This window comes from Dipodomys spectabilis, unplaced genomic scaffold, assembly GCF_019054845.1.
Source record: "Dipodomys spectabilis isolate Male_0828 unplaced genomic scaffold, ASM1905484v1 ptg000053l, whole genome shotgun sequence".
Lineage (NCBI taxonomy): Eukaryota > Metazoa > Chordata > Mammalia > Rodentia > Heteromyidae > Dipodomys > Dipodomys spectabilis.
The window spans coordinates 16,111,431-16,139,361 of NW_024870730.1; the positions used below are offsets into that span (position 1 = coordinate 16,111,431).

The window sequence follows — 27,931 nt, forward strand, 5'->3', positions numbered from 1 at the left end:
TGTCTCTGTCTCTGTCTCTCTCTCACTTTTGTCAGTTGTGGGGCCTGAACTCTGGGCCTGGGCACTGTCCCTCAGCTCTTCAGCTTAAGGATAGTGCTCTACCACTTGAGCCACAGCGCCACTTCCAGCTTTCTCTGCTTGGGTGGTGCTGAGGAATCAAATCTAGGGCCTCATTCATGCAAGGCAAGCACTCTACCACCAAGCCGCCTTTCCAGCTCAACAGTCTTTTCTTGAGGTATTTCCCACCTAGGTATCAGCTTAATCAAACTAACCATGGCCAGCAATCTGCTAGCGAGAGATGGCTTCAAGTTTCTGGGTACTGTGTTAGGTCAATGATAAGAAGGGGTCTAAGTTGAGTGATGATTGAGAATACTTGTTAAGAATATGAGGTGTACCCAAGTGTAACAGATTTTTTTTTAATTTAACAAATGGTGGTTAATTGGAGTTAAGAATGTCATGGATTTTCCTGCCTGGGCTGGCTTTGAACCATCATCCTCAGATCTCAGCCTCATGTTTAGCTAGGATTACAAGCATAAGCCACCAGTGCCTGGGTATTTTTTTAAAATTAAGTAGTGAGATGGGGTATCCATTTCGCTTGCTACTTTAGTCCTTTGATTTCTATTCTGACAGAGCATCTGTGTCTTTTTGTTTGTAAACAAGTATGCCTGGCAGTGAGGAAATGAGTGTAGTATTGCCTAAGTGCACAGTAGATACACATGCATGTGTATGAGTGTGTATGTATGTGCTCACAAGAAACCCAGAGCTGCAGCTTGCCAATGAGGCTCACACAAATGCTTCTTTTATCTTTAGTGAACATTCAAAGAGGTCAAAGTTCAGGATAGATGTACAACAAAACTAACTCCCGTATTCTTTACTTTTTTATTTTTGGTAGTCTTGGGATTAGAACTCAGGACCTTGTGCGTGCTAAATTAGGTCTTTACCACTTCAGTGCCTCCAGCCTTACACTCATATTTTCAAATATAATCTTTTAAGATTTAAATTAAGATCATTCTGTGAAGTATAATTGTGTGAAGTTTAAGTATATGAGAGCAAATAGTTCACTGATGAGAGACTTCACATTTTGAAAATCCCAATCTCTTCTTAAGAGTAAGCATGTGGAATATGTGGGCATCTTACAGGAGTGGAGGGCTATGGGGTGGTGATGGGAGGGGGAGGGATGGTGGAATCAAGGAGAGAAAACACATCTGGCGGCTTAGGGAAGCCTTCAAAAACCACTGTCCCTGTGGTCAGAACACACTGGGCCAAGACAATCCTCAAGTTTGCTTCTTATAACTGAAATTACATTATTATTGTTATGTTATTAATATTATTATTAGTGTTGGAAGTAGAGCTTGAACTCAGGGCCTGGGCACTGTCCCAGAGCCTTTTCACTCAGGGCTGGTACTTCTATTACTTAAGCCACAGATCTATTTGATAGTTAATCGGAGATAAGAATTTCGTCCACTTTGCTGTCCTGGCTGGCTTCAAATTATGAGATCCTCAAATCTCAACCTCTTGAATAGTTAGGATTACAAATGTCAGCTCCCAGCTGCCAGCTGCCAGCTGCAAATATAATGATGAGCAATTTTGGCTTAGCTAAATAATGCTAGTTATTGTATTTAGAATTCTTTTTCTTGAATACTACCAAGATTACCACAAGTTACATACAAATTTCCCTCCTCTGGTCTCCTTGAACATCATTACTTTTCTGTTGACAAAACTCTAAATGTAAATATTTAGACTCAGACAGTGTTTTTTTTTTTTTTTTGCAGAGATGTATAAGATATTCACTTGAATGGAGATGAGAAAGGCCTTTCCTTCTCATTGCAGAGATGATCTCTCTGTTATGTACAGATCTACATTTCTAACAGATGTCTCTGTAGATGACTCTTACATTTATTACGTTCATGTTTGGAGGAGGAATGGGTTATAAATAAGGTCTTCCTCAAATCTCTAGGTGGATCTCAGTATATGGCCTTGCTTGGAAATAGAGTTTTCACAGATGCAATTAACTTATTAGGAACCTTGACTTAGAGAAGGCCTGAATCAGGCCTACATCTTCACAAGGGAAAATAAGGAGATTGGGCAGGGAGGGCTCATAGAGATGGGAAGACAAGGAGAGACTTGTGTGGTGGGGCCACAAACCAAAGAACAGTAAGGATTTCTGGGAGACTCTGGAAGTGGAAAGCAGCAACGAAGGATTTCTCCTTGTAATCTTTAGGAAGACCTTGCTCATACTTCGATATGGGACTGGAGTCGTCTAGAATTGTGAGCCACCAGCACTAGGCGTGGCTTTTTAATTTTTTTAAATATTTATTTATTTATTTTTGCTCAAGGCTAGCACTGTATTACTTGAGCCACAGTTGCTCTTCCAGTTTTTTGCTAGGTGAGTTGAAATAAGAATCTCATGGACTTTTCTTCCTGGGCTAACTTTGAACTGTGATCTTCAGATCTCAGCCTCCTGAGTAGCTATGATTACAGGCATGAGCCACCAGTCTCTGGCTCCTTCGTTGGGTTTTGATATTAAGAAGAGCTTGTGTATACATCTGTAGATCTCAGCACCATTTTATTCTTCAAAGTGAGATTTTAGGCAAGAAAAACATGTTTCTTTCAAAAGAAATACTGTTTCATATCACAATTCTAGCCCTGGGGGAAAAATTACCTCTCCTTCATCTTCCCAGAGATTTATTTTTTGCCAACCATGATGTTTTTCTCATTGCTGAACTTTCTTTTTTAAAATTTCATTTGCATGCTTTCGAAAGAACTTTACTGGGTCTTAGAAAAAAGTCTCCTAAGCTCCAGTTTATAAGCAAACCCTTTGAAACTGATAGACCTGTTTTAAATCTTGACTGTGCCAGTTCCAAGCTTTGTGGTCTTGGGATAGTTCATTAGCATTCCTAGTTCTTAGTTTTGCCATTTGCAAATTTGTTGCAATTATTAATGAAAATAATGCACGTAAAAACTTATAATACAATCACTAGTAGCTAAAGAATGCAACCTAGGCTACCCTGTTATTGCTATTATGATGAATAACCAATGATATAAGCAGCTGGACATAGAACTGTGGATTCATTATTACATTATGCCCTTCATCACCAAGTGGTTACATGAATTTGTGTGTTAAATACAGCTCAATACCAATATACTTTAAGTCTATATTGCTTAAAAATTATAATTAGGGGTACATACTAATTGTTAATAAATGGTTTTTGCTGTAACAATTCCATATGTAAATATAGTGTATACATATTGTGTTGTGGTTGTATCCACCTTCAAACTACCCTCTCTACTCTCTGCTTCTCATATCTCCATCCACTTTCCCTCCCTTGTAAGTCTTCTACTGCTTTCAGGCTGACTTTTAAAGTTAGTAATTTCACATATGAGAGAAAATCTGCAAAACTTGTCTTTTTGCATCTGGCTTATTTACTTAATACCCTCTAGATCTACCTATTTTCCTGAGAATGACATAATTTTACTCTTTTTTATGGCTAAACATTGTTCCATTGGAGATATCTCCAGTGGAGCATTATATATATATATACTTGTATATGTACACACACATATATGTATAGATAATATTTTCTTTATCCATTCATCTGCTGATGGACACATTGGCTGTTTTTATCACTTTGCTATTATGAATAGAATTATAATGAACATAGGTATTAAGGTATCTCATTTTTTCCTTTCTTTTAATTTTTATTGTAAAGATACTATACAAAAGGGTTACAGTTACATGAATAAGGTAATGAGTAATTTCCTATTGGGCATTGTTACCCCTTCTTTGTTTTTCCCCTACTATCCTTTCTCTCCCCCCTCCCTAACTGCCCCTTTTCCCACAAAGTTGTAAGGTTCATTTTCAACATAATGTCATGTACAACTCATTGTTACAATGTGTCAACCTGTATCCTTGTTTCAGCATTTTGTTATTTCGTTCCCCTCCCCAAATTAGAAAAAATGTATATACAAGATGCAGGGCACTGGATTCAAATACAGTGAAAACGGAGGTTGTACCATGGGGGAAGAACATATAAAAGAAACAAAAAAAATCACACAGTACATTATAAGTACATTAAAAACAACAGCAACAAAGATAAAAACCTCTTGTATCCCTGTCTTGGGGTTCATTTCTCTTAGGATCATCTTATATGGTCATATGTACATAACTTTTGACCTTTTCTGCTTGTCCTAGACTTATACTAGTTATTGCAGATAAGGGAAACCATGGGACCAATGTTTCTTTGGGCCTGGCTTACTTCACTTAATATGATTTTTTCCAAGTTTTTCCATTTCCTAAAAAAAGGGGCAGTGTCATTCTTTCTGATGGAGGCATGGAATTCCATTGTGTATATATACCACATTTTCTTGATCCATTCATCTACTGAGGGGCATCTGGGTTGGTTCCATATCTTAGCTATGGTAAATAATGCTGCAATAAACATAGTTGTGCTGGTAGCTTTAGTGTGATCTTGTTTGTAAACATTTGGGTAAATGCCCAAAAGTGGGATTGCTGGGTCATAGGGGAGCTCTATGTGAAGTCTTTTGAGGAACCTCCATACTGCTTTCCAAAGTGGTTGAACAAGTTTACACTCCCACCAACAATGAAGTAAGGTTCCCTTCTGTCCACATCCCCTCCAGCATCTGTTGTTGTTAGAGTTCTTGATTATAGCCATTCTAACTGGGGTGAGGTGGTATCTCAATGTTGTTTTGATTTGCATTTCTTTTATGGCTCTAGAAGTTGAGCATTTCTTCATGTGTCTATTGGCCATTCTTATTTCCTTTAAGTCTTATTTTCATTTCTTATTTCCTTTAGTCTTATTTCCATTTCTTACTTCCTTTAAGTCTTATTTTCCTTTAGGTCTTTAGCCCACTTTTTTTTGGGCAGTTGTTTCTTCGAGGATTTGTTGTTGGGGGATTTAATTTTTTGAGTTCTACATATATTTTAGATATGAGGCCCTTGTCCTATAGCTGGTGAAGATCTTCTCCCAGTCCATGGGCTTTCTATTGATCATGTAGAAGCTCTGCAGTTTCATGCAGTCCCATTTGATTTGTTGTGTTTCTGGTTCTTTATTAAGAAAATTTCTGCCCAAGCCCTATAGTTCCTTCTGAATGCCTTCCTGTAATGTTTTTAGTGTGTCTGCTTTGACTTTGGGGTCTTTGATCCATTTGGGGTTGATTCTAGTGCAGGGTGAAATATAAGGATCTAGCTTTAGTTTTATACAGGTGTTTAACCAATTTTTTTTTTGTAATGGGCGAAGTAGCTTTATTACAGAAAGCCAAGATTACATAAGACTTAAGAGTTTGCATTGCGGTCCTTCTTGTTGCCAAAGGTGAGCACAACATTGACAAAGCATGGGTTGTACTGCATCCACCCCTTGGCCAGGCCAGTCTTCTTCTTCTTCTGTTTGGCCACCTTGGGAGTCTGACTTCTCACTTTTCCATCATGGGCCAAGGATCCATGGACTTTACCTCTAGGTAGGCGGCCGACTATCTGCAGGGTAGCCAGGGCCTCCACCCCACACTGGCCGAGGGTAGCATCATCCTCCAGTGGCATGCCTGCCAGGAGCAGGACCTGATCTTCCAGGACGATACCCTCCAGGGAGGGGACACGAGCCTTGATCTGAGCGATCTTCTCCTGGCCGGTCACCTCAAGGGTGCGGAGCTCCTGGGCGCGGACAAATAGCTGCGACAGAACCACGGGATCAGCGGCCGCTACCGTGAAGATGGAGTCGAGAAAGAGCTTAACAATTTTGCCAGCACCATTACTGAACAGGCTGTCTTTCTTCCATTCTATTTATTTAGCTCCCTTATCGAAGATTAGGTGGCTATAGGTCTGAGGGTTCATTTCTGTGTCTTCAGTTCTATTCCATTGGTCCTAAGGTCTGTTCTTGTGCCAGTACCAGTACCAAGCTGTTTTGATTACTATGGATGTATTTCATTTTTATACTGACTTTGCTTCCAGGGTACATACCCTGAGTGAGATAGCTAGATCATATGATGGGTCATTTTAGATGTTTATAAAACTATTTTCCACAGTGGATGAATAGTGATTCTCATTTATATTCCCACCAATCATGTAGAAATATTCCTTTTTCATAACATCCTTGCTAGCAATTACATGTTGAGAAAGCCATTCGCATAGTAGTGAGATGGAACCTTAGTGTAGTATTTATTATTTATTTATATTATGGAGGATTGAATTGGAAGTCTTGTGCTTGTTAAGCAAGCTTTCTATCATTTGAGCCATGCTTCAGTCCTTTTGCACTGAAGATTCTGATTCTTCTATCTCACCACTGTGCTTGGCTTGTTTTCAAAATAGGATCTTTCTGTTATTTGCAGTCTGGCCTAGGACCATGATCCTCCTATCTCTATCTCCCAAGAATGCTGTTTTGACTTGTATTTCTTTGATGGCTCAGTGGACAAATAGTGAGAACAAGAACAAGAAATAACTTCTGCTGCTTTGGGCTACCAAAATTTTAGAATTGTTTTATTATCTAACCAATCATGACTGTTACCTAATGCTTTTTATGGCACTTATTTGGGAAGGGAGAATGTCTTTAAAGGGCATGATTAATTGAATTAATAAATTTATGAATAATATAAATGATCTCCAGAAACCTCAGCAAATAGATATATTTTTATACACTTAACACATTGAAAGTATTATATTCCATGATCAAATTGATTACATTCCAGAATGCAAGGATGGTTCAATATATGGAAACCATAAACTTAACAGAGCTCATAAATAAAGTCAACGGTAAAAGCTACACTATTATCTCAAGAGATAGAGAAGAAACTTAGAATAGAAGAATGACTCAGAGGAAGGTGCTTAAGTTGGAATAGTTTTCACAGATGTTGATGATTCAGTTATAAACTTAATGTTTTTATTTAAAAATTTAAGAAATTACAATCAAATATCCATAGCAAAATTTTCTATCTTATCCATTGTTAATTATCCAGTTCAATGGCTTTAAATGTATTTCCATTGTTGTGCAGCCATCAGTACTATCCATCTGTACAGTTCTTTTCATTTTGAAAGGTTGGAACTCTTGTACCCATTAAAGAACTCCCTATTTCCCCAAATCTCCAGCCCCTGGCAGCTACCATGCTATACTTTTTCTCTATGGGATTTTTTTTTTATTATGGTGGATAGTATTCCATTGCCTGAAGAGACCACAAATATTGATGGACATTTGGGTTGTTTCCATTTATGAGTCAAGAGAGGTCTTCTGTTTCAGCCCACTCTCTTCCTTCCTTCCTTCCTTCCTTCTTCTCCCTCCTTCTCCCCTCTCTCTTATTTCTTAACATATACCATATACAGAATTGCTGGAAGTGAATATTGAAATCCAAGAGATCAGAGGTTCAACAGTCAGTCCATTTGAAAAGAGTGTGCAAACAGGGAAAGGAGCCAAAGCCTAGTCTAGTAAGTGAGAGGGAAGTGAGGATTGGGAACAGCAGTATGCTGTAGTTGGAAGACCAAATGGTGCAGGAACTTTGGAACAAGACTGGGGCCAGAAGAGTGGAGGGTAAGGAGGTTGGCTTTGATCCCATAGCTCTCAGGAGATTCCCTTAATGACAACTGAGCCCATGGCTTGGAAGGTCCATGGAGAGACCTTCCAAAGGAGCTTAAATAAGATTTCCTCAACCAATCCATTCCAAATAAGTTAAAAAGTCTCTAGCATATTGTTGATATATAAAACATTATCTAATAATATAAATAGCATTTAAGTAATTTAAATAAGAGAAAAGAAAATACTTATTGTCTTTACAAACTGAATTTCCTTGATGCCTCAAATAGTCTTTTTGGCTCTTTCTCCAATTAAATAAATGTAATATTAAGCAGCTCTTGTCATAAGTGTCCAAATTGCTTTATTTAAGTGGCCACTTTTATATCCTTTTCTTTTGCTGCCAGAGAGAAATTTAATACACTCAAACAGATGAAGGTAAATAAAAATTTCTAAGAGCTGTTAACTTTGGACAGCTAGTACATAACAGCCCCATGCCAGCTCTGCTCACCCAGAGCTTCTTAAAACTCATGTTGGAGAAAGTCATTAAAATACTTGCAAAGGCAAAAAATGTGCTGTGGAAATGGAAGTGTACCAGTGCTTTATTAAGAGCCAAATGTAGTGAAAAGAAAAACACTTCTTTAAAAACAAAAACAAAAAAACCCCAAATAGACCCGCTAAACGTATATTTCAGGTGCTTGTAAAATTCACTTGATTGAGAGAGAGAGAAACAGTAAGAAGGGGAGAGAGGAGAGAAAGAGAGAGAGAGAGAGCGGAGAGAGAGAGAGAGAGAGAGAGAGAGAGAGAGAGAGAGAGGCCAAGAACATTCTGGTTGTTATTCAGAAACTGTGTTGTCTTTGGACTTCTTCAAGTAGAGAATTTGTTGGATCTACTGAACCGACTCCTTTCAGGGTCTTTCAGTGTTAAAGGAAAATGTCAGAATTTTTATCAAAATAGACTTAAATAAAGAGCCTCTTCCAAGTAAACTGACAAAGGGTGTGTTTTATGATTTAACCCCCAAATGACTGCTTTGAATGAGTGTAGCAGAATCATGGAGAAAACCATGCCTTGTCTTCCCCAAACTTTCAGCACTTTAGTGGAGGTGAAATTAAGTCTCATGTGCATTAAAACAAGATGATGGAGAGAAAAAAGACACCAAGTAAGCATGGATTTATTTGGAATTTCTATTTGGATGATGGTAGTTGTGATTTAATAGGCTGGGTCGTGTGTGTGTGTGTGCGCGCGCGCGCGCGCGCGCGTGCTGGAGGGACTTCAACTCAGGGTCTGATCATTATCAAAGGATATTATTGTCAAGGTCAGTGCTCTGCCACTTGAGCCATAGCTTTACTTCTTCTTTCTTCTTCTTTCTTCTTCTTCTTCTTCTTCTTCTTCTTCTTCTTCTTCTTCTTCTTCTTCTTCTTCTTCTTCTTCTTCTTCTTCTTCTTCTTCTTCTTCTTCTTCTTCTTCTTCTTCTTCTTTCTTCCTTCTTCTTCTTCTTCTTTCTTCCTTCTTCTTCTTCTTCTTCTTCTTCTTCTTCTTCTTCTTCTTCTTCTTCTTCTTCTTCTTCTTCTTCTTCTTCTTCTTCTTCTTCTCCTTCTTTCTTCTTCTTCTTCTTCTTCTTCTTCTTCTTCTTCTTCTTCTTCTTCTTCTTCTTCTTCTTCTTCTTCTTCTTCTTCTTCTTCTTCTTCTTCTTCTTCTTCTTCTTCTTCTTCTCCTTCTCCTCCTCCTCCTTCTCCTTCTCCTTCTCCTTCTCCTTCTCCTTCTCCTTCTCCTTCTCCTTCTTCTTCTTCTTCCTCTTCTTCTTCTTCTTCTTTCTTCTTCTGGTAATTGGAGATAAGAGACTCTTGGACCTTCCTGCCCTGGGTTGGTTTTGAACAGGGTAGGAAAGTCTATGCAGATGTGGCTCAAATGGTAGAGAGACAGGGTTGAGAGAAAACTCTAAGGGACAGCACCCAGGCCCAGAGTTCAAACCCTAATGCACACAGGAGCGTATGTGTACATGTGCACACAATGCATGCATGTACACACACACACACACACACACACACACACACACACACACACACACACACGGAGACCAGCAGGTGGAAAGCGTGGGAGTGTGACAATGTGAGCCTCAAAAGGAAGTGGGTAGGGTCATTGAAGAGTCAAGTTGGAGCCAGGAATGAGGAGTGGGTTGAAGCTTTCAGAAATGAGAGAAAAAAGGCAGAGCAGGATGACCTCCCAGAGGACCCAGCGTGAGGTCCACGTTGGTCTGTAGGCAGTACCAGGACAGTGGTTATAAAGAATAAACCCCCCTACGTGGGGTAGGGTGGGGAGGAGAATGGAGAGGACGTGGAGTCTGGATTGCAGTTAGGATGCTGAGGTGCTCTGGCGCTTGGTGAGCGATGAAGGAGCTGGGCTGCTACCACAGTCAGAGAGTGCGGAGCAGGACTGGAAATGTCGTCAGAGGTAGAATTAATGGGATTTTCCTCAACAGAGACATAGACTACAGTGTATGACAAAGTGCTGCTCAGGTGACTCTAATTGTACTAAGAGAAGGCTAGGAGGATGGAGTGGTCATTTCCAGATGTTTTTGGCCTGGATGTAGCAACTAACTGGCTGAGAGATCTTAAAGTTTCCTACCTACCATCTGCCTCAGGTGCTTGATTTGTAACAAGGAGCTACCAAAGGCTTGCCATGAGAATTAAATACTTTGCAATTTGTCAAACCTTAAATGAGTGTGTTTATTTTATTTTGCTATATTGGTACTTCGTTTATTTTTCTTGTGCTGGTACTTTGGCTTGAACTTAGGCCTTGTGCCCTTTTTTATCTGCTCAAGGCTAGTGCTGTACCACTTGAGCCACAGCTCTACTTCTGGCTTTTTGGTGATTAACTAGAGATCTCACTGACTTTCTTACCTAGACTGGCTTCAAACCTCAATCCTCAGATCTCTGCCTTCTAAGTAGCTAAGGTTACAGGCGTGAGCCATCAGTGTCTAGGAAGTGTGTGATCCAATAGCAGAATAAGGGTATAATATTGCAGTTCCCATTTCTAAGATGAGGATAAAATTGTAGAGTAGAGTCACAGTTAAGCACTAGAAGGATGTTGGAGTCTAGGAAGCTGAGGAACACAGTTTAGGGGATGATGTCCATATAAAGAACTCTGATAATGAAGTTGTGCCTGCTATATAAAATTATACAAAGAAGAAGCAAGAAGCTCAGTAGATAGATGTGTGTGGACCCATTAGCAGATAACACACTTTACAAAAGGTCAGTGTGTGTGTGTGTGTGTGTGTGTGTGTGTGTGTGTGTGTGGTATGCAGGGAGTAGGGCTTGAACTCAGGACCAGGGTGCTGTCCCTTAGCTTTGTTTACTCCAGGCTAGCACTTTACCACTTGAGTCACAGCTTCACTTCCAGTGTTTTGGTGGTTAAGAGTCTCACAAAGTTTCCTGCCTGGTCTGGCTTCAATTGCAATCCACAGCTATTAGCTTCCTTAGCCAGGATTACAGGTGTGAGCCACTGGCACAAAGCCCTGTGACCTCATTTTGATGCCAGGATTTGGTCAACTGCTGGGCAACAGGTGGGTAGGAGGAGTGAGAGAATGTTGAAGAGGGTTACACCGATCAAGATTAGAAACTACTTTGTTCTATGGCACTAGATTAAGATAAAGAAAAAAAGACATAGGTATCATGGCAGGTTCACACCCAGCAATTCGATCTCTCTGCTGGGCAGTTGCTTTTCATGTGTCCATTGTTCAACCTGGCCCTCAGAAGCTCCTGCCAGCATTTGGATCTCACTCTGTGTCCCTTCCTCTGGAAAGCCCCTCATGGCACTGTATGCTGTCCCCTCATGCCTCTGTCATCATGGGGAATCATTTGTATGGTGCTTGTCTTTCTCCTTTACACAACGAGCTCTGTTAAGGACAGGTGTTTTATGTTTAACAACCTATCCTTGGTATTTCTCTGGTGTCAGAACAGCAGGGTGCTTACCACATATTTACTCAGAACAATAAAAATTTGGTTGACCTGTATGCCTAAGAAAATAAAGGGTGACTGAACCTGTAGGAATTCTTCAGCGAGTGAGCTATCAACATAGGCTGGATGGTGGTTTTCAGATCATGATTGATTTTCTATGATATGTCTGGCTGGTCATGGAGTGTCTTCTTCAGACTCAAGCCTTTGGCAGCATGCCAAGTGACACAGAATTGGGATTGTTGTCTTGGGTCCTATCCTACGGTGGTTCCAGAGGGACCGCTTCAGATTGCTAGTGTATTGGTCTTTATCTAGGAGTGGGAATATTAAAAATTGTGGAAAGGGCTGATCCTCTACTTTCACTCCTATAGTTTTTGTCTCACCCCATTAGGAGTGGAGAACAAGACTGTGGAGATGTCATCAGATCTACTGTAGCAGGCTGTATTGAATGATACACATAATAAGGGGAGAAATTGGAGACTCTCTTTGCTGCACTGTGTGTTGTTGAGGAAATGAAGAATGTTGCATTCAAAACTTCATTTCCCCTCTGAACTATAAGGGATTTCCAGCATCAAAGGACTTGAGGCTGGGATTTCCACCTCATGGAAAGATGCATCCTGCAAACTGAGCCAGCAGGAGGCGCTGCTGCCCTTCCTAAAAAATCATTTTGTTTTTCACCTGATGACAATGACATCTGGATTGTGAACCAAAGATGATCAAGTCTGATGTTTATGACACTCCAATGATGAATCTGCAAAGAGGAAGTTTTATGAGGGTATAATTTATATGCTTCCTTTGAAAGTCACATAAATCTAGTTTGTTTAAGCAATTTGTTTGCCATGTAAAATTGTGCACATTTAGTCTGGGAAAATCACCTTGCAAAGAAAGCATGACCTGAACCTTGGAACACTTGATTTAATGTGATCCAAATTCACATGGCAGTTTAGGGTCATCTGTGCTCTTAAGGGTTGTAGGAACTTGGATGGGATTTCTCAGTGAATGCAGAAACAAATATGGGAGGATGAAAGATGATTATGATAAATGAGTGAAGGAGGTTTTTTGATAATGTGTACACTGAATGTCTGAATCCGATTTTAGCTCAAGTGAGGACTTCAGGGAGAGGAGGGGAGAGAGAGAGAGAGAGAGAGAGAGAGAGAGAGAGAGAGAGACAGAGAGAGAGACAGAGACAGAGAGAGACAGAGAAAGAGAGAGACAGAGAAAGAGAGAGACAGAGAAAGAGAGAGACAGAGAAAGAGAAAGAGAGAGAGAGAGAAAAAAACATAGAGCCAGCAGGAAGTTTAGAACACAATTAGGTTGTCTAATTCTCTGGGATTCTTTCCTAGATTTGATTGGTCATATTTTTTTTGTCAGTGCTGTGGCTTGAACTAAGGGCCTGGGTACTATCCTTTAGCATTTTTGCTCCGTGCTGGTGATCTACCACTCCTAGCACTCTTGCCATACTGCCACTCTTGCTTTTTGCTGGTTAACTGGAGATAAGAGTGTTGTAGATGTCCATGCCTATGTTGGCTTTGAACCATAACCTCAGCTTTTCCAGTCGCTAGAATTACAGGCATAACCCAACTGGGCCTCAGTTTTTGAAAGTCAGCAACAGCTTTTCCTTTTCTCCCTGGGTTCTTACCCCAGGGTGCAACTACAAAGAAATGAGTCAGAGTTCAAGTTCCCCTCAAGGTGATGCCATTGTAAACTGGAGCAAATGGTCAATAGCTCCAGGCCTTTTTGCTTTTCTTACTGGAATGGAAGGACATAGCCTCCCCTAATGGGAAGCTCAAGGCTTAGCCCTAGGGTCTCTCTGGGGGAAGGCTGGAGGAAAAGTTCTCCAGCTCTTAACACCATCAATGGCCTTGATCAGCACTGCTGACAACCCTGCCTGTGTCTCTGTCACTCTCAAGACGTTTGCCCTTTCAGGGTGGCAATATGCCCATAAATGGCAGAGCTGATGGTTTATTAACCACTCTGAAGATGAATGACAGGACTGGGAGGAAAGCTATGCTGACAAAGTGTTCCTCCTTCCTGCTCCTTCCTGACTGGGCTTTCTGGCCACAAACACTTCCTGGATAACATTATTCTTAGTAACTGTCTATTCCCAGGACCACTTCTCACAACTCACATTCTTTCATATTAGTGAAGGAACAAGCAATTTACTTCTTGTTAGTCTAGCCTAATGGAAGAAGCATTTTGTTAGAAGTTAGCCCTGCAAACCTTAGGGCTCGACTGGCAGTTTGATGTGAGATCGATGGGGGTCATTGTTTAAAATAGGATGGGAAGCTAGGTGCTAGATGCTCTTGCTTATAATCCTAGCTACTCAGGAGGCTGAGATCTGAGAATTGTAGTTGAAAACCAGTCAGAGCAGACAAAGCAGAGTCTTTTTTTTTTTAAAAAATGTTTTTTTATTGTAAAAATAGTGTACAGAGGGGTTACAGTTACATGAGTAAGGTAATGAGTCCATTTCCAATCCAGCAGTTACTCCCTCCTTTGTTTCCCCCCTACCATCCCTTTCCTTCCCACCTCCCCAAATCCCCCCTCCCCCTCCAAGTCCCCCCAAGTTGTAAAGTTTGTTTTCTACATAGTGTCTTGTACATCTCATTGTTACAATGGGTCAATCTGTATCCTTGTTTCAGCATTTTGTTCAAACCAGAGTCTTTTATCTTTGATTAAGTAGCCAAAAATCTAGAAGTGGAGTCTATCTCAAATGGGAGAGCAACGGACAGTTTTGAGTGAAAAAGCCAAGTGAAAGTGTGAGGCCCTGAGTTCAAGCCCCAGTACTGGCACAAACAAAAACAAATGAGGAGGATAGAAGAGGGACAACTAGTTCATATCAGATGTCACATATAGCCTCCCTAACAGATCCGAGAATCTTTTTTCCTTGTAAAGCATGAAACATTCCAAAGCTCTTTGCAATTCCTTGCAGGAATTTGCCTCACTAGCCTCTTAGAAGCCAAAGAGCTGTGAGGAGGGTTCATCTGGGGACTGAGGGAGCCCTGGGCTTCGCGGGCCTTGCACCTGTGCTCAGCCTATTGGCTGGAGGACCAGTGCTAGGCAACACTACAATCATCAGCGGCAGGCAGATGATGAGAGACGGTGACCCTGCGAGGAGCTGGTGGGATTCATTAATGGGGCGGGGCCTATGCAAATTAACCAGGCCAAGTCGGCTGCTGGCAAAGAGCTGGCTTTGGAACACTTTGTAAGGCTTCGTGGAGGTCTTTCAAAACAGGCTGGGTCCCCATGTGTCCGGAGGGTTAGTGGGAGGTCTTCCCAGCGGCTTGGGTGTGGATTTGATGAACTCTCAAAGTCTGTTCAGCATTCTGATTCTGTGGTCAAGATTAGACAGACACATGTGGCTGCAGATGAAGCACAATGGAAATCCAGTGGAAAGCTTTGTCTTCTCTATCTTGACTTCCTGCCTGTGTCCAAATGGGAGATAAGATGTTGTTTGCAATTCGATTAATTGTTCCTGCCCTGCCTCTCTTTCACATGCTGAGTCTATCATTCCTTCTCTTCATCTTGCCCTTAGCTTTCTCCTTTCCTATAGAAACTTTATTTTGAATCTCTCTTAAAAACTTAAAGCAAGGTGGCTGGGAAGGTGGCTTAGTGGTAAAGTGCTTGCCTGGCATGCATGAAGCCCTGGGTTCGATTCCTCAGTACAACATAAACAGAAAAAGCCGGAAGTGGTGCTGTGGCTCAAGTGATAGAGTGCTAGCGTTGAACAAAAGAAGCTCAGGAACAGTGCCCAAACCCTGAATTCAAGCTCCAGGACTGGCAACCTCCTTTCTCCACTAAAAACCCCCCAAACAAAACAAAAAAGAGCCAAAGCAACAATGAAAAAAAATAAAGCAAGGGTAGTTTATACCTGTAATTTTAGCTACTCAGGAAACTGAGACCTGAGGTACCTGGTTTGAGAACAGCCTCAAGAGGAAAGTCTATGAGACTTTTGTCTCCAATTACACACACACACACACACACACACACACACACCACTATCTGGAAGAGGAGTTGTGGTTCAAGTAGTAGGGCACCAGTCTTGAGTGAAAAAGCTAAGGGACACTGCCCAGGTCCTGAGTTCAGGACCCAGTACAGACAAACAGACATATAGACAGACAGTAACACACACACACACACACACACACACACACACGACAACAAAACAAACAAAAATCTTAAAGCAAAGGGCCTGGGAGAACATACCATTACACCATTCATTTTAAAGTATTATAATTTATTCATTTAGCCTCCCTTCAATACCACCAAAATAGTTTGTTTTTTCCATGTGAGAAATAGCAACCGTTCAAATAAGTTGATGCTAAGTGAAATGAACCCCAAGATATGGACACAAGAGGTCTGTCCTTATTGTAACTGTTTTAAATGTACTATGTGATGTTATTATTTTGTTGTTGTTGTTTCCTTTGTATGTTCTTGCTTCTATGTCATATCCCTGTGGTCACTGTACTTGATTTTGATATCCTGGATCTTGTATATACATATGTCTAATTTGGGGAGGGGAAGGGGAATAACAAAATGCTGGAACAAGGACACAGGATGACCCATTGCAATGAAGATACCCACTGGACACTATATTGGAAACAAACTTTACAACTTCGGGTGGTGAGGAGGGAGGGGAGATAGGAGTGTGGGAGGTGGGGGAGGGAAGGGATAGTGGGACAGCAACAAGGAAGGGAAGGGGTAGCAATGATCGACAAGTGATGTACTCACTGCCTCACTCATGCAGCTGTGACCCTTCCCTAAAACATCGTAACAATAAAATAAAAATAAAAATAAATAAATTTAAAAAGTCCAACAAGTATTCTACAGAAAACTGTCTCTCTTTGTAGGTGCTTTTTGCTCAAAGAAAGAATCGTGTGGTTTGATAAAATATGTTGGAGAACGCAAGGAGGTTCTTTTGAAGGTTTTGTGCATCACAACCCCTCTTGAGATGTGAGTTTACTCAAGAGAAGAAAGGTGAACTATATTTGTTCCAAACAAAACACACTTTGGTATTATTCACCATTGCACCCCTCTTCCATCAGAAACAAATTCTGACCTCGTTCTTCTGATGTGAAGCCAGAGGGAATGTGAAATATAGCACGAAGAACAGTCTGACATCAATGCAGAGACAAGAACACTCCAAGCAACAGAAACACAGTGTCAAATGGAGTAGAGAAGGACCCCAAGTTGGTTTCTCTAATTTCTTCTTAAAGGCTGATCTTGGAGATAAGTAATTCAATAATTACCTCAGGCTCTTTGGAAAAATTGCCTACAATATTTCAGAGTGCCAGTTGAATTTTCCTTCCCTAGGATCTATTTCTTAGAATTCAATTTCTTTCTCTTGGCCTTAAGCACTTACTCTCTCTCTCTCTCTCTCTCTCTCTCTCTCTCTCTTTCTCTCTCCCTCCTTCCCTCCCTCCCTTTCTTTTTTGGTTGGTTGTGGGGTTTTACCTCTTGTCCTTGGGCACTGTCCCTCAGCTCTTCAGCTTAAGGTTAGTGCTCTAGCACTTGAGCCACAGCACTACTTCTGGTTTTTTCTATTTATGTGGTGCTGAGGAATAGAACCCAGGGCCTCAGGCATGCAAGGCAAGCACTGTATGACTGAACCACCTTCCCAGCCAAGAACTTATCTTGAGATGTTTTGTTGTTGATGTTTTTGGTGAACTTTTGAATTAAATACTAGAGATGAGTTTCCATGTGGATGATGAGTTCCTTTCACCAGGGCTGCAAGCTATGATTTCTTTTTTTTTAAAAACTTTATTTTATTTTATTTTTTTGTGCTGGTACTTGGGCTTGAACTCAGGGCCTGGTAATCTCCTTTTGCTTTTTCAATTATCACTTGAGTCACAACTCTACTTCCAGCTTTTTGGTAGTCAATTGGAGATAAGAGTCTCACAGACTTTCCTTCCTGGACTGGCTTTGAACCTCAATCCTTAGAATCTCAGCCTTCTGAGTAGCTAGTATTATAAGCAGGAGGCACTGGCATCTGGCTCAAAAGGCTTCAGGATGGTAGAGAAACTTTGTGGCAATGTATCAGAAGATGGGAAGGAGACACAGGCACAGTTGAAAGAGAAGTTATTTAAAGTTGTCAAGTGACAACCACACCCAGTGTTCTCTCTTGTAGACTGGACTGAGAATTAAATGAGATAAGACAGTTGTTTCTCTTACATTGTAGTGCATGTTTGCCTAGAAAAAAAATCAAGGCATTATAGAATTTCATGCAATAAAAATGATAGGGCTTATGGGAAAAATAGAATTGGGTTGAATGCTCCACACCTGTATAGTCCAGTAAGAAATGCTTTCCTAAAAACCCTATAAAAGTTTTAAACATCTTAAATCCCTAATAAACTAAACACACTCCCCTGTGATGCTTAGGTCTCCTCACCTTGCAGAGAGCATGAGGGTTGCTTGGTGGAGTCACACAATACAACGTGGGGCCTTCTAACTTATAGACATGGAAGAAAATAGTTGTGGGACAAAATATTATGATACCCAAGGTGCTGTGGCTTGTTCTGTTTTGAGTGGAATGAAAGTAGAACTCCGGTATATGTTGTTTCCCAGCTTTCTTTGTTCTGCATCTATGGCCCTAGGTGGGAAGGAAGGCCATGAGGGGCTGGATTTGTGCATGTGACCACCAGTCTGATTCCTTAAGGAGTTCATCATGATCATCATCATGATCATGATCATGAATCATTGACATTGTCTACACTGTCATGATTGGTAGTCTTTTCAGGCTTGTCTAAGCAGTTCAGTAGCCCAACAGCTTTCTATTTTTGTGGCATTGTCACTGATGGGCACAACATACATATCCTTAGGCCTCTTGTTCTTGTGGTATGACAAATGTCTGCAGGTTTGACTTAGTACAACTTTCTATTGTTTTAAGTATCTCTTCAAGATTTAGCATTTTCATAATGGTAACCCCTCTTTACATCACCTTTATAGTAATAAAAAGTAAAAATTAAAAAGTATAATATACATGTGTATACATATATGGGTATACATATATGAATCTACTTAATCCAGTATGTGTCTATGACTCTACTGTCCACATTGGAAGAATAAAGTAAATGAAAACTAACGAAAAAAGATTTAGAGTTTTCTCATTTGCTACTCTTGGGTCCATTTATTCAGAAGACTTATTCATGTGTGGGTTTTTCAGGAAATAGTTTTAGGAGAGCCAGGTGTGGTGGCATATGTCTGTAATCCCAGCACTTGGAAAGTTCAGGAAGAAAGATCTCAGTTTTGGGGCCAGCCTGGATTATACAGAGAGACTCTGTCTCAAAAAAAAAAAAAAAATCAGGAGAAAATTAAATCATTGCATGTCCTTAGATTATGGGCCCACAATCACCACAGATGAACTGGGAACCTTGAAAAGAGTTTGAAAACAATGTTTTGACACTGAATTGACACAAAGCATCGATAGAATTTCCAGAGACCCCAACCAAATTCCCCAAACCAGAGTATTAGAAGTTGGTGTCACCTCGACAGCTTCTAATGACTCCATCTTAGTATTTCCTCTGTACTTGGTGAGCATAGCCGGTCACCCGAAGGCCATTCACAGCGACACGTGGTTCTCATTAGCACGTCATTACTGAGCATCACATGGTTGATTAATTGGATGCTATCAGCAGCCTCTGAGTAGACTGACTGCGAAGGCGAGACCACTAAATGAAGCTCAAGGTGCCGTGCCTAAGGGCTCTGTTTACAATTCTTCTATTTTATGATGACTAGAGTTGAACGTGTGTACTTTCCCCCAGAGGGGTAGGTGCCTGTTTAATGATTCCCTTTGCTTAATATAATTGCAAAACACCTCCTCCATTTCAAAATTGACTTTTGGAGAATTGGTAGAGCCTATGGCCAAAGGTAAATGTTGGCTTTACTGATTTTGAGTGGGGAGTGAGGAGCTGGAAAAGACTCATATGAACTCCTGCTTTTACCACCTTCAACACTTTCGTAGTCAGTATAGATTAGGGAAAAAATAGAGTGTGGGATTCACTTTATATCAAGGAATACTTGAGAGAGCCTACGTGACTTAAAAACAGGCTATTACAAAAAGAGAAATTAGATTGTTCATTTGCAATATCTTAAAGATGTTTACCATGTATATAACCATACTAATAAGTACTTAGGGATTGCATTTCTCAGGCACCTGTGCTTTAGCAGCTAAACAAAAGGGGATTTTGTTTGGAGATCTATGCAAAGCAGCAGCCAGTTGGTTTGGGGATGTAATATATATGTGTGTGTGTGTGTGTGTGTGTGTGTGTGTGTGTGTGTGTGTGTGTGTGTGTGTGTGTGTGTGTATAATTATTGCTGGTCCTGGGGCTTGAACTCTGTGCCTAAATGCTGTCCCTGAGCTTTTGTGCTCAAGGCTAGTGCTCTACCACTTGATTCACAGCTCCACTTCCAGGTTTTTTTTTTTTTCTTTTTGTAGTTTAGTGGAGATAAGAGTCTCAGGGACTTTCCTGCCCAGGCTGGCTTTAGACCACGATCCTTAGATCTCAGCCTCCTAAGTAGCTAGGATTACAGGCATGAGCCACCAGTGCCTGGCTAAAATGTTTTTTATTATCCTGAAGTAGCTGTACAAAGGGGTTTCAATTCAACATGTCAGTTTGTGAGTACACTGTATCTTGATCAATATCACCCCTTAGATCATTCTTCCACATCTCTCCCAACTCCATCCATTATCTCAGGGACCTGGTTCGATGTTCACATATGTACATTCAATATTATGACCATATTTACCCACTCTTCTTCTCTCCATTCATCTGTCCCTGTCTCCTTGATCTTCCATTTCCCCAACAATACATATTTCAGCTTCGTGGTATTCATGTTGTTAAATTGTAAGTTGTTTAAGAATCATATATATTTTACCCCTGTGGAGTAATAATGGCAATATCACCACAATGGGGACACATATAAGTGCTTGTTGGGGAGAGAAATCAAGGTAGAAGTAAGGTTGGACTTCGTGATTGTTGGGACTATTCCACTTGAGCCAGTCTCTTCAGCCCTTTGTATTTCTAGCTATTTTTGAAATAGTGTCTTGCCTTTTTAAAAAAATGCAAGTCCATGATTATCCTATTTGTCTTTCCTGTAGAGTTAACAGGCACATGCTACCACTCTCAGCCTTTTCTTTTAAGATGGGATCTTGTGAACGTTTTGCTCAGGCTGGCCTATAACCAAGACCTTCCCAAACTCTGCCTCCTCTCTCCTAGGATTACAGGCATGAACAACTTCCCTTCCCTTCTATTCCCTTTCTCTTTCCCTTTCCTTTCCCTTTCCCTCTCCCTTCTGTAGGCTTTCTATTTATCTTGTTAGCTGTGTCTTTTGTCATGCAGAAACTCTTCAGTCTGATACAATCTCATTTATAAAGTCTTTCTTTGATGTGTTGTGATCCTGGATCTTTACTTAGGACGTTCTGTACCATGCCTAGGAGACCTAGTGTTTCCCCTACCCCTTCCTGTAATATTTTCATGGTATCTGGCCTTACATTGAGGTATTTGATCCATTTGGGCTCTGCTATTATTCATCCCACAGCTTTTGTCCTCACCTTATAGGCTTTCAGTCATGTTATATTGGGATCCACTTTAATATCCTAGTCCCAACTTCATAACGCCTATAATGCCTATAAACAATCTACTTTAAAATAAGACTATATTCGTAGGAATCGGGGATTAAGACTTGAATGCATGCTTTGTGCAGATACAAGTGAAGGTATAAAATAGAGTGCATCTACCTTACAGAAGAGGGCTTGCTTGAATCAAGAAATGAACTCTTGTGGTTGTTGCAGAAGGTGTACTGTCATCCTCAGCCATATCCAGTGTGTATTTTATGTGTCTTGTAATGCCCAAATGAGAATCCCATAAGATCTTGGTCTTTATGATGTAGTTTATTAAAATAAATATACCAAGCATGCTTAGTTACTTTCTTAAGTATGAATTTTACCTATTTTCCCAGGTTCTAGAGAAAACTGATAATAAACGTAAAGAAAAGCAGGAAGCAATTTCTGGAAAAAAATTTTCCTGAATGGTATGTACCCGTCTCTTTCTTTTGTGATTTGAATACTACTTCAATTAAAAGTTATGTTGAGGCTAATTTCCACAGCAGCGTTGGGAGGTGAACCTGTTGTCATCTGGTAGGAAGCAGTTCTGGATGAGTCAGTAGAACAGGCTAGGCTCAGGGAGCAGAGGTTTGTATAAAGCCAGTCAGCTTCTCTGACTGCTTATACTCTTTGTCTCACTACTTATCTTCCTCCCTCCCTCCCTCCCTCCCTCCCTCCCTCCTTACTTCCTTCCTTCTTTTGTTCGTTCGTTCGTTCGTTCCTTCCTTCCTTCCTTCGTTCCTTCCTTCCTTCCTTCTTTCCTTCCTTCCTTCCTCTCTCCTTCCTTCCCTCTCTCTCTCCCTCCCTCCCTTCCTCCTTTTTTGCTTTCTTGCTTTCTGTCCTGCTTTCTTGCTTACTTTTCTTTCTTCTGATGCTCACTTGCTCTTACTTCCTCCCTCCCTCCATGCCTGCCTGCTTGCTGGTATTGGGGTTTGAATTCAGGGCTTGGGCTCTGTCCTTCAGCTTTAATTTGCTCAAGGCTGGTGCTTTACTTCCAGCTTTTTGGTAGTTAATTGGAGATAAGAGTTTCATGAACTTCTCTGCCTGGACTGGCTTTGAACCATGATCCTCAGATCCCAGCCTCTCAGTAGCTAGGGTTACAAGGGTGAGCCACCAACACAGGTTCCTATCCTGATTTTCAAAAGTTGTTTGCAAGAGTAATTTATTTGCAGAGATGTACTGCAGGAACTTAAAAACAAATCTCTACTGTGGAAGACCACCCAGTTAATGGTGTAAAATTTCCTAGGATTAAAAAATGTATGGTCTTTTCACACACCATATAGCTCAAGCAGACCAAATATGCCAAGAAAATGTTCTCAACCTTGTGTTTTCTGTGGTAGACAGATCCGAATTGGCTAACTCTGTCAAGTTTATCGTTTTGCTGTTTTTATGTTCCTGCTCTATGCTGTGGGTAATGCCATTATTTTTCCACAGTAGCTAGATTTTTCCACACAGTTAGCTTTTCACTTCTAAGCTTGAATTAAGTCTAAGACATTGATAAAATAGTTCAACTCTTTTGTCAGAATTGAACTGAGTTCCAGTCTCCAGGATTCCCTTAATCTAACATATACACATTGATAGTTTGAAGTAGGATATAAGTGTTGTTCTTAGCTCAATTAAGGTAGGAAATTTCGCTTCATTTGCTATAGCAGTCTATAGCAAGACCCAGCCTGTCAAGTGTATGTCAAGTAATGACATTTCCTTTCTGGTGACTCACACCACAATCATCCAAACTATTCTTTTTTTTTTTAAATCTTCCATACTATTACTTTGGTGAAAAGTTAGCTGAAATTGACCCCACCAAGGGCCCTGTAATTGTGATCACTTAAGCAAGTAGTTTATACCTTAGAAAGTTGTAAGTATAGGCTTTCTCATTAGAGTTTGTTCTTTAGAAAGAAGTTCTCTATGTGACTTCATTAATTCATCTATCCATTTATTCACTTACAAATATTTCTTCTCTCCCTCTTCCTTCCCTCTCTTTCTTTCTCTCCTTTCCTTCTTTCCCTCTATCCTTCCCTCCTTCCCTTCTTCTCGGTGTCCTTTTTGTTTATTCATACCCTTATTCTTTCTCTCATGCTGAGGATCAAACACAGAACCTGTATGTTGAAAACTTTGCTGCTAAGCTACATCACAACTTTTTTTTTTTTTTTTTGGATCCATTTGTGGGGCCTGAACTTTGGGCCTGGGCGCTGTCCCTCAGCTCTTCAGCTCAAGGCTAGCGCTCTACCACTTGAGCCACAGTGCCACTTCCGGCTTTTTTCTTTTTGCTTATGTGGTGCTGAGGAATCGAACCCAGGGCCTCATGCATGCAAGGCAAGCACTCTACCACTTAGCCACCTTCCCAGCCCACAACTTTTTTTTTTTTTTTTTTTGAGAAATAGTCTAGATACAAAGCTCAGGCTGGCCTTAAATTCTTTTTTTTTTTTTTTTTTTTTGGTCGGTCGTGGGGCTTGAACTCTGGGCCTGGGCGCTGTCCCTCAGCTCTTCAGCTCAAGGCGAGCACTCTACCACTTGAGCTACAGCGCCACTTCCGGTTTTCTGGTGGTTTATTGGAGATAGGAGTCTCACGGTCTCTCCTACCCGGGCTGGCTTTGAACCGCGATCCTCAGATCTCAGCCTCCTGAGTAGCTAGGATTATAGGCGTGAGCCACCAGCGCCCGGCTTGGCCTTAAATTCTTGATGCTTCTACCTCAACCTTTTGAGTGCTGGAATGACAGGCATGTACCCTTGTATCAAAATAACAAATATTTTTTGAGCATCAGTTATATGCACCATGTCTCTCATATGGTGGTAATGGAATAATTATCAAATAAATGAATGCATAAGAATCTGTGGGTTTATTTTGCTGAACTTTGATTTTCCCTTTTAAATGAATTACACTTATTTAAATTCTCCCTTGAGTCTACCATATTTCAGTTAATACACTTGTATACACTTGTAAACCACCCAGTGTATTTACTTGTAAGTAAATCTAGCTTCCACATATAAAGAAAAACATGCATTGACTCTCTGGACCTGCATTACTTCACTTGACATAATTTTTTCCAGGTCTTTCCATCTCTTTATAAATGGTATATTATCATTTTTTCTAATGAATGAGTAAAATTCCACATTTTCTTGATGTAGTCCTCCACCCAGGGGCACATGGGCTGATTCCATATCTTGACTATAGTGAATAGTGCAGCAATGAACATGGCTGTGCTGGTAGTTTTTCTGTATTATGGTTTGCAATCTTTGGGGTAAACATCAGGAAGAGGGTACTCCAAAGAGGTGAGATGGGGTCAAGGGGAAAGAGACAAACAAATGAAGGGGAGAAGTGGATGAGAATGCAGTCAAGAATCTAATGTGTATCCTACAGAATTAAAAAGAATGAGGGAAAAGGTGGGTAGAGGACAGATGAGGGAAAGTGTTGAAAGGGGTGACATTAAGATATTTTGTATTCATAACCGCTCGGCTTAATGGCAACTATTTTGTATAAGTACTTAACAACAACAACAACAACAATAATAGTAGATTCAGTGGGTTTGTAGATGCCAACCATATAGCAATGACAAACTAGAGACTTCATAGAATTTACAATTTAGTGAGGAAAGAACATAACTATTTTAAAAATGACATTCAATTGTGGATTAACATTTTACATTATATATTTGATAATTACGCAACTATTACTTAGCTCTCAATAAACCATGTTGTATGCTGAGAATACATAACAGGAAGTGAGGACAGATCTCTCTAGAGTATCTGTGTTGTTGTTGTTGTTGTTATGGTACTGGGCTTGAACTCAGGGCCTGGGCACTGTCCCTTAGCTTTTTTGCTCAAGGTTCACACTCTACTACTTGAACCATACCTCTGCTTCTGGCTTTTTGCTGGTTAATTGGTGATACCAGTTTCAATAACTTTCCTAATTGGGATGGCTTCTAACTGGAATCCTCAGATCTCAACCTCCTGAATTGCTAGAATTATAGTTATGAGCTACTTGTGCCCACATAGAAATGTTTTTTTTTTTTTTTTGTCAGTTATGGGGCTTGAACTCTGGGTCTGGGTGCTGTCCCTCAGCTCTTCATCTCAAGGCTAGTGCTCTACCACTTGAACCACAGTGCTACTTTGGTATTCTGGTGGTTAATTGGAGATAAGGGACTTACAGACTTTCCTACCTGGGCTGGCTTTGAACTGTGATAATCAGATCTCAGCCTCCTGAGTAGCTAGGATTAGAGGCATGAGCCACCAGCGCCCAGCAGAAGTGGTTTACCTTTTTTAAACAAGAACTACTTAAAAATAATAAAAATATTTAGAAAAAAGAAGATATTTAAGTTCAGCTATTCCACTGATAGCTTTTCTCTTCTTTCATTCCCTTCCTTCCTTCCTTCCTTCCTTCCTTCCTTCCTTCCTTCCTTCCTTCCTTCCTTCCTTCCTTCCTTCCTTCCTTTCTTGCTTTCACCAGTCCCAGGGCTTGAACTCAGGGTCTGCGCACTGTCCTTGAGCTTCTTTTGCTCAAGGCTAGGACTTTACCACTTGAGCCACAGTACCATTTCTGGCCTTTTCTTATGTGGTACCAACGAATCAAATCCAGGGCTTCAGGCATGTTAGGCAAGCACTCTATCACTAAGCCACATTCCTAGCCCCCTATAATTCAAAAAAATATTTTTTGTTGGTTGTGGGGCTTGAACTCAAGGCCTGGGTGCTGTCCCTGTGCCTCTTTGTGCTCAAGGCTAGTGCTCTATCACTTGAGCCACAGCACCACTTTCTCCACGGATAGCTTTTTATAAATATATTCTCAAAGATGGTCCTTATGATTATGGTCCTATATTGTTGTCATGGAGTACAAGATGGATATGTTAATAAACCTACCATTCTATAATATCTTTAGATTGAATATATTGGGTAAATATATGAATTTTCATTATTTTAAACAAAAATTGCACACATTCCAAATAATGCTTTAATGTAGACTGAAATTCCTAAATAAAGATTTTGAAAAGCAAAAAACAAAACAAAAAGGGGCTGGGGGTTTAGCCCAGTGGAAGGGCGCCTGCCGGGCACGCGCAGGGCCCTGGGTTCGGTCCTCAGCCCTGGAAAGAAAAGAAAAAGAAAAAAAAAGGAAAAACAAAACAAAACAAAACAAAATCCCCAAGAAGCTGGGTGCCAGTGGCTCACACCTGTAATCTTAGCTACTTAGGAGGCTGAGAACTGAAGATCATGGTTCAAAGCCTGTCTGTGAAATTCTAATCTCACGAAAAAGAACTGTGGCTTAAGTGGTAGTGCACTAGCCTTAAGCATAAAACCATAGGGATAGCACCCAGGCCCAGAGTTCAAGCTCCAAGACAGGCATGTGCAAAGGTGCACGCATGTGCACGCACGTGCTCTCTCTCTCTCTCTCACACACACACAATAAATAAGCATAGTATAAACTTGATTTTGATGGGGAACATTTATAACTCTCCTTACATCTCTCTTTTGTTTAATTGTAAAAATACCGTACAGAGGGGTTACAATTACATGGGCAAGGTAATGAGTGCATTTATCAAGCATTGTTGCCTCCTCCTTTGTTTCCCCTTCCCATCCCTTCCCATCTCCATCCCCCCCCACCGCTCCCCCCTCCCCCGCCCCCCTGTGCCAAAGTTATAAAGTTCCTTTTTCTCGAACTTTTTGACATAACGTCTTGTCCATCTCTTTGTTGCAATGGGTCCACATGTATCCCTATTTAAACAATTTGTTTTTTCCCTTCCCCTCCACAAATTATACCAACATCAAATACAGTGAAAACAGGGGTTATACCATGGGGGAGGGACATACAAAGCAACAAGGAAATATCTTATAAATATGTTAGAAACAATAGCAAGAAAGAAAAAAACATTTGAGTCTTTATCTTGGGGTTCATTTCACCTAACATCAACTTATCTGACCTTTTCTGCTTGACTCAGACATACACTAGTTATTGCAAATAAGGGAAACCATGGGACCTATGTTTCTTTGGACCTGGCTTACTTCACTTAATATAATTTTTTCCAAGCCTTTCCATTTCCTAACAAATGGGGCAATGCCATTCTTTCTGATGGAGGCATAGAATTCCATTGTGTATATATATCACATTTTCTTGATCCATTCATCTACTGAGGGCATCTGGGTTGGTTCCATATCTTAGCTATGCTAAATAATTCCCTTACATCTCTTGAGTATCCTGAGCCACATATTTAACAAAGGGATGGAATAGAGTGGGTACTAATGCATGGTGCTGGGAGGGAAGAATTTCTCACAGCACCTTTGTCAAATGTCACTGGCTCTTCTCAGTGCCTACCTTCAAGTTTCAAGTTGTCAAGTTTCTTCTCAGCAGATGTCCTGAACTGCCTCTTCACAGACAACCCGAGACCATGGGCATGAATTTCAGGAATTTCTTCAGTTCCTCCCTCCGCATTATGAGCATCTTCCTTCTGCATCTGCCTCCCTAATCCTGCCACTGATCAGAGGAGATAAAGCACCTCTTCCCTCTCTCTAGTTTGCTTTGCCTGGAGTCCTTAAAGTGGTCCTCTTGGACCTCTTAAGGAGCAAGTTGTTATGGCCATATCTAAAGGAATCTGTAGGCCAGGTGTGGCAGCGATTCATGCCTGTAATCACAGCATTTTGGAGTCTGAGGCAGGAGGTCTGTGAGTTCTTGGATTACATAGCATGTTCCTGGCGAGCTTGAGCTACATACTGAAACTCTTTCAAAACAAACTACCCTTCTTAACAAAGCTCTTATTCCTTATTAACTTCTTATTTCTTTTGTTTTGGTGAATTCTGGAATTTACCCTGTTGACAGTATCTTTATTGTCTTCCTCCAAATGGCAAAGCTTCCATTCTCAGTCTCTTTAATGGTTCTCTCTCCCCATTTT

At 40.7% G+C, this 27,931-nt stretch overlaps 1 protein-coding gene across 1 annotated transcript; it reads right to left on the minus strand.

The window, feature by feature from the left end:
- Positions 1-5,248: 5,248 nt before the first annotated feature.
- Positions 5,249-27,496, minus strand: LOC122107737. Its single transcript, XM_042679540.1, has 3 exons — positions 27,358-27,496; positions 11,845-11,900; positions 5,249-5,740 (listed from the first exon to the last, which is right to left on the minus strand). The coding sequence occupies exons 1-3, from the start codon at positions 27,494-27,496 to the stop codon at positions 5,294-5,296; spliced, it is 642 nt and encodes a 213-aa protein (XP_042535474.1). The 3' UTR covers positions 5,249-5,293.
- Positions 27,497-27,931: the final 435 nt, after the last annotated feature.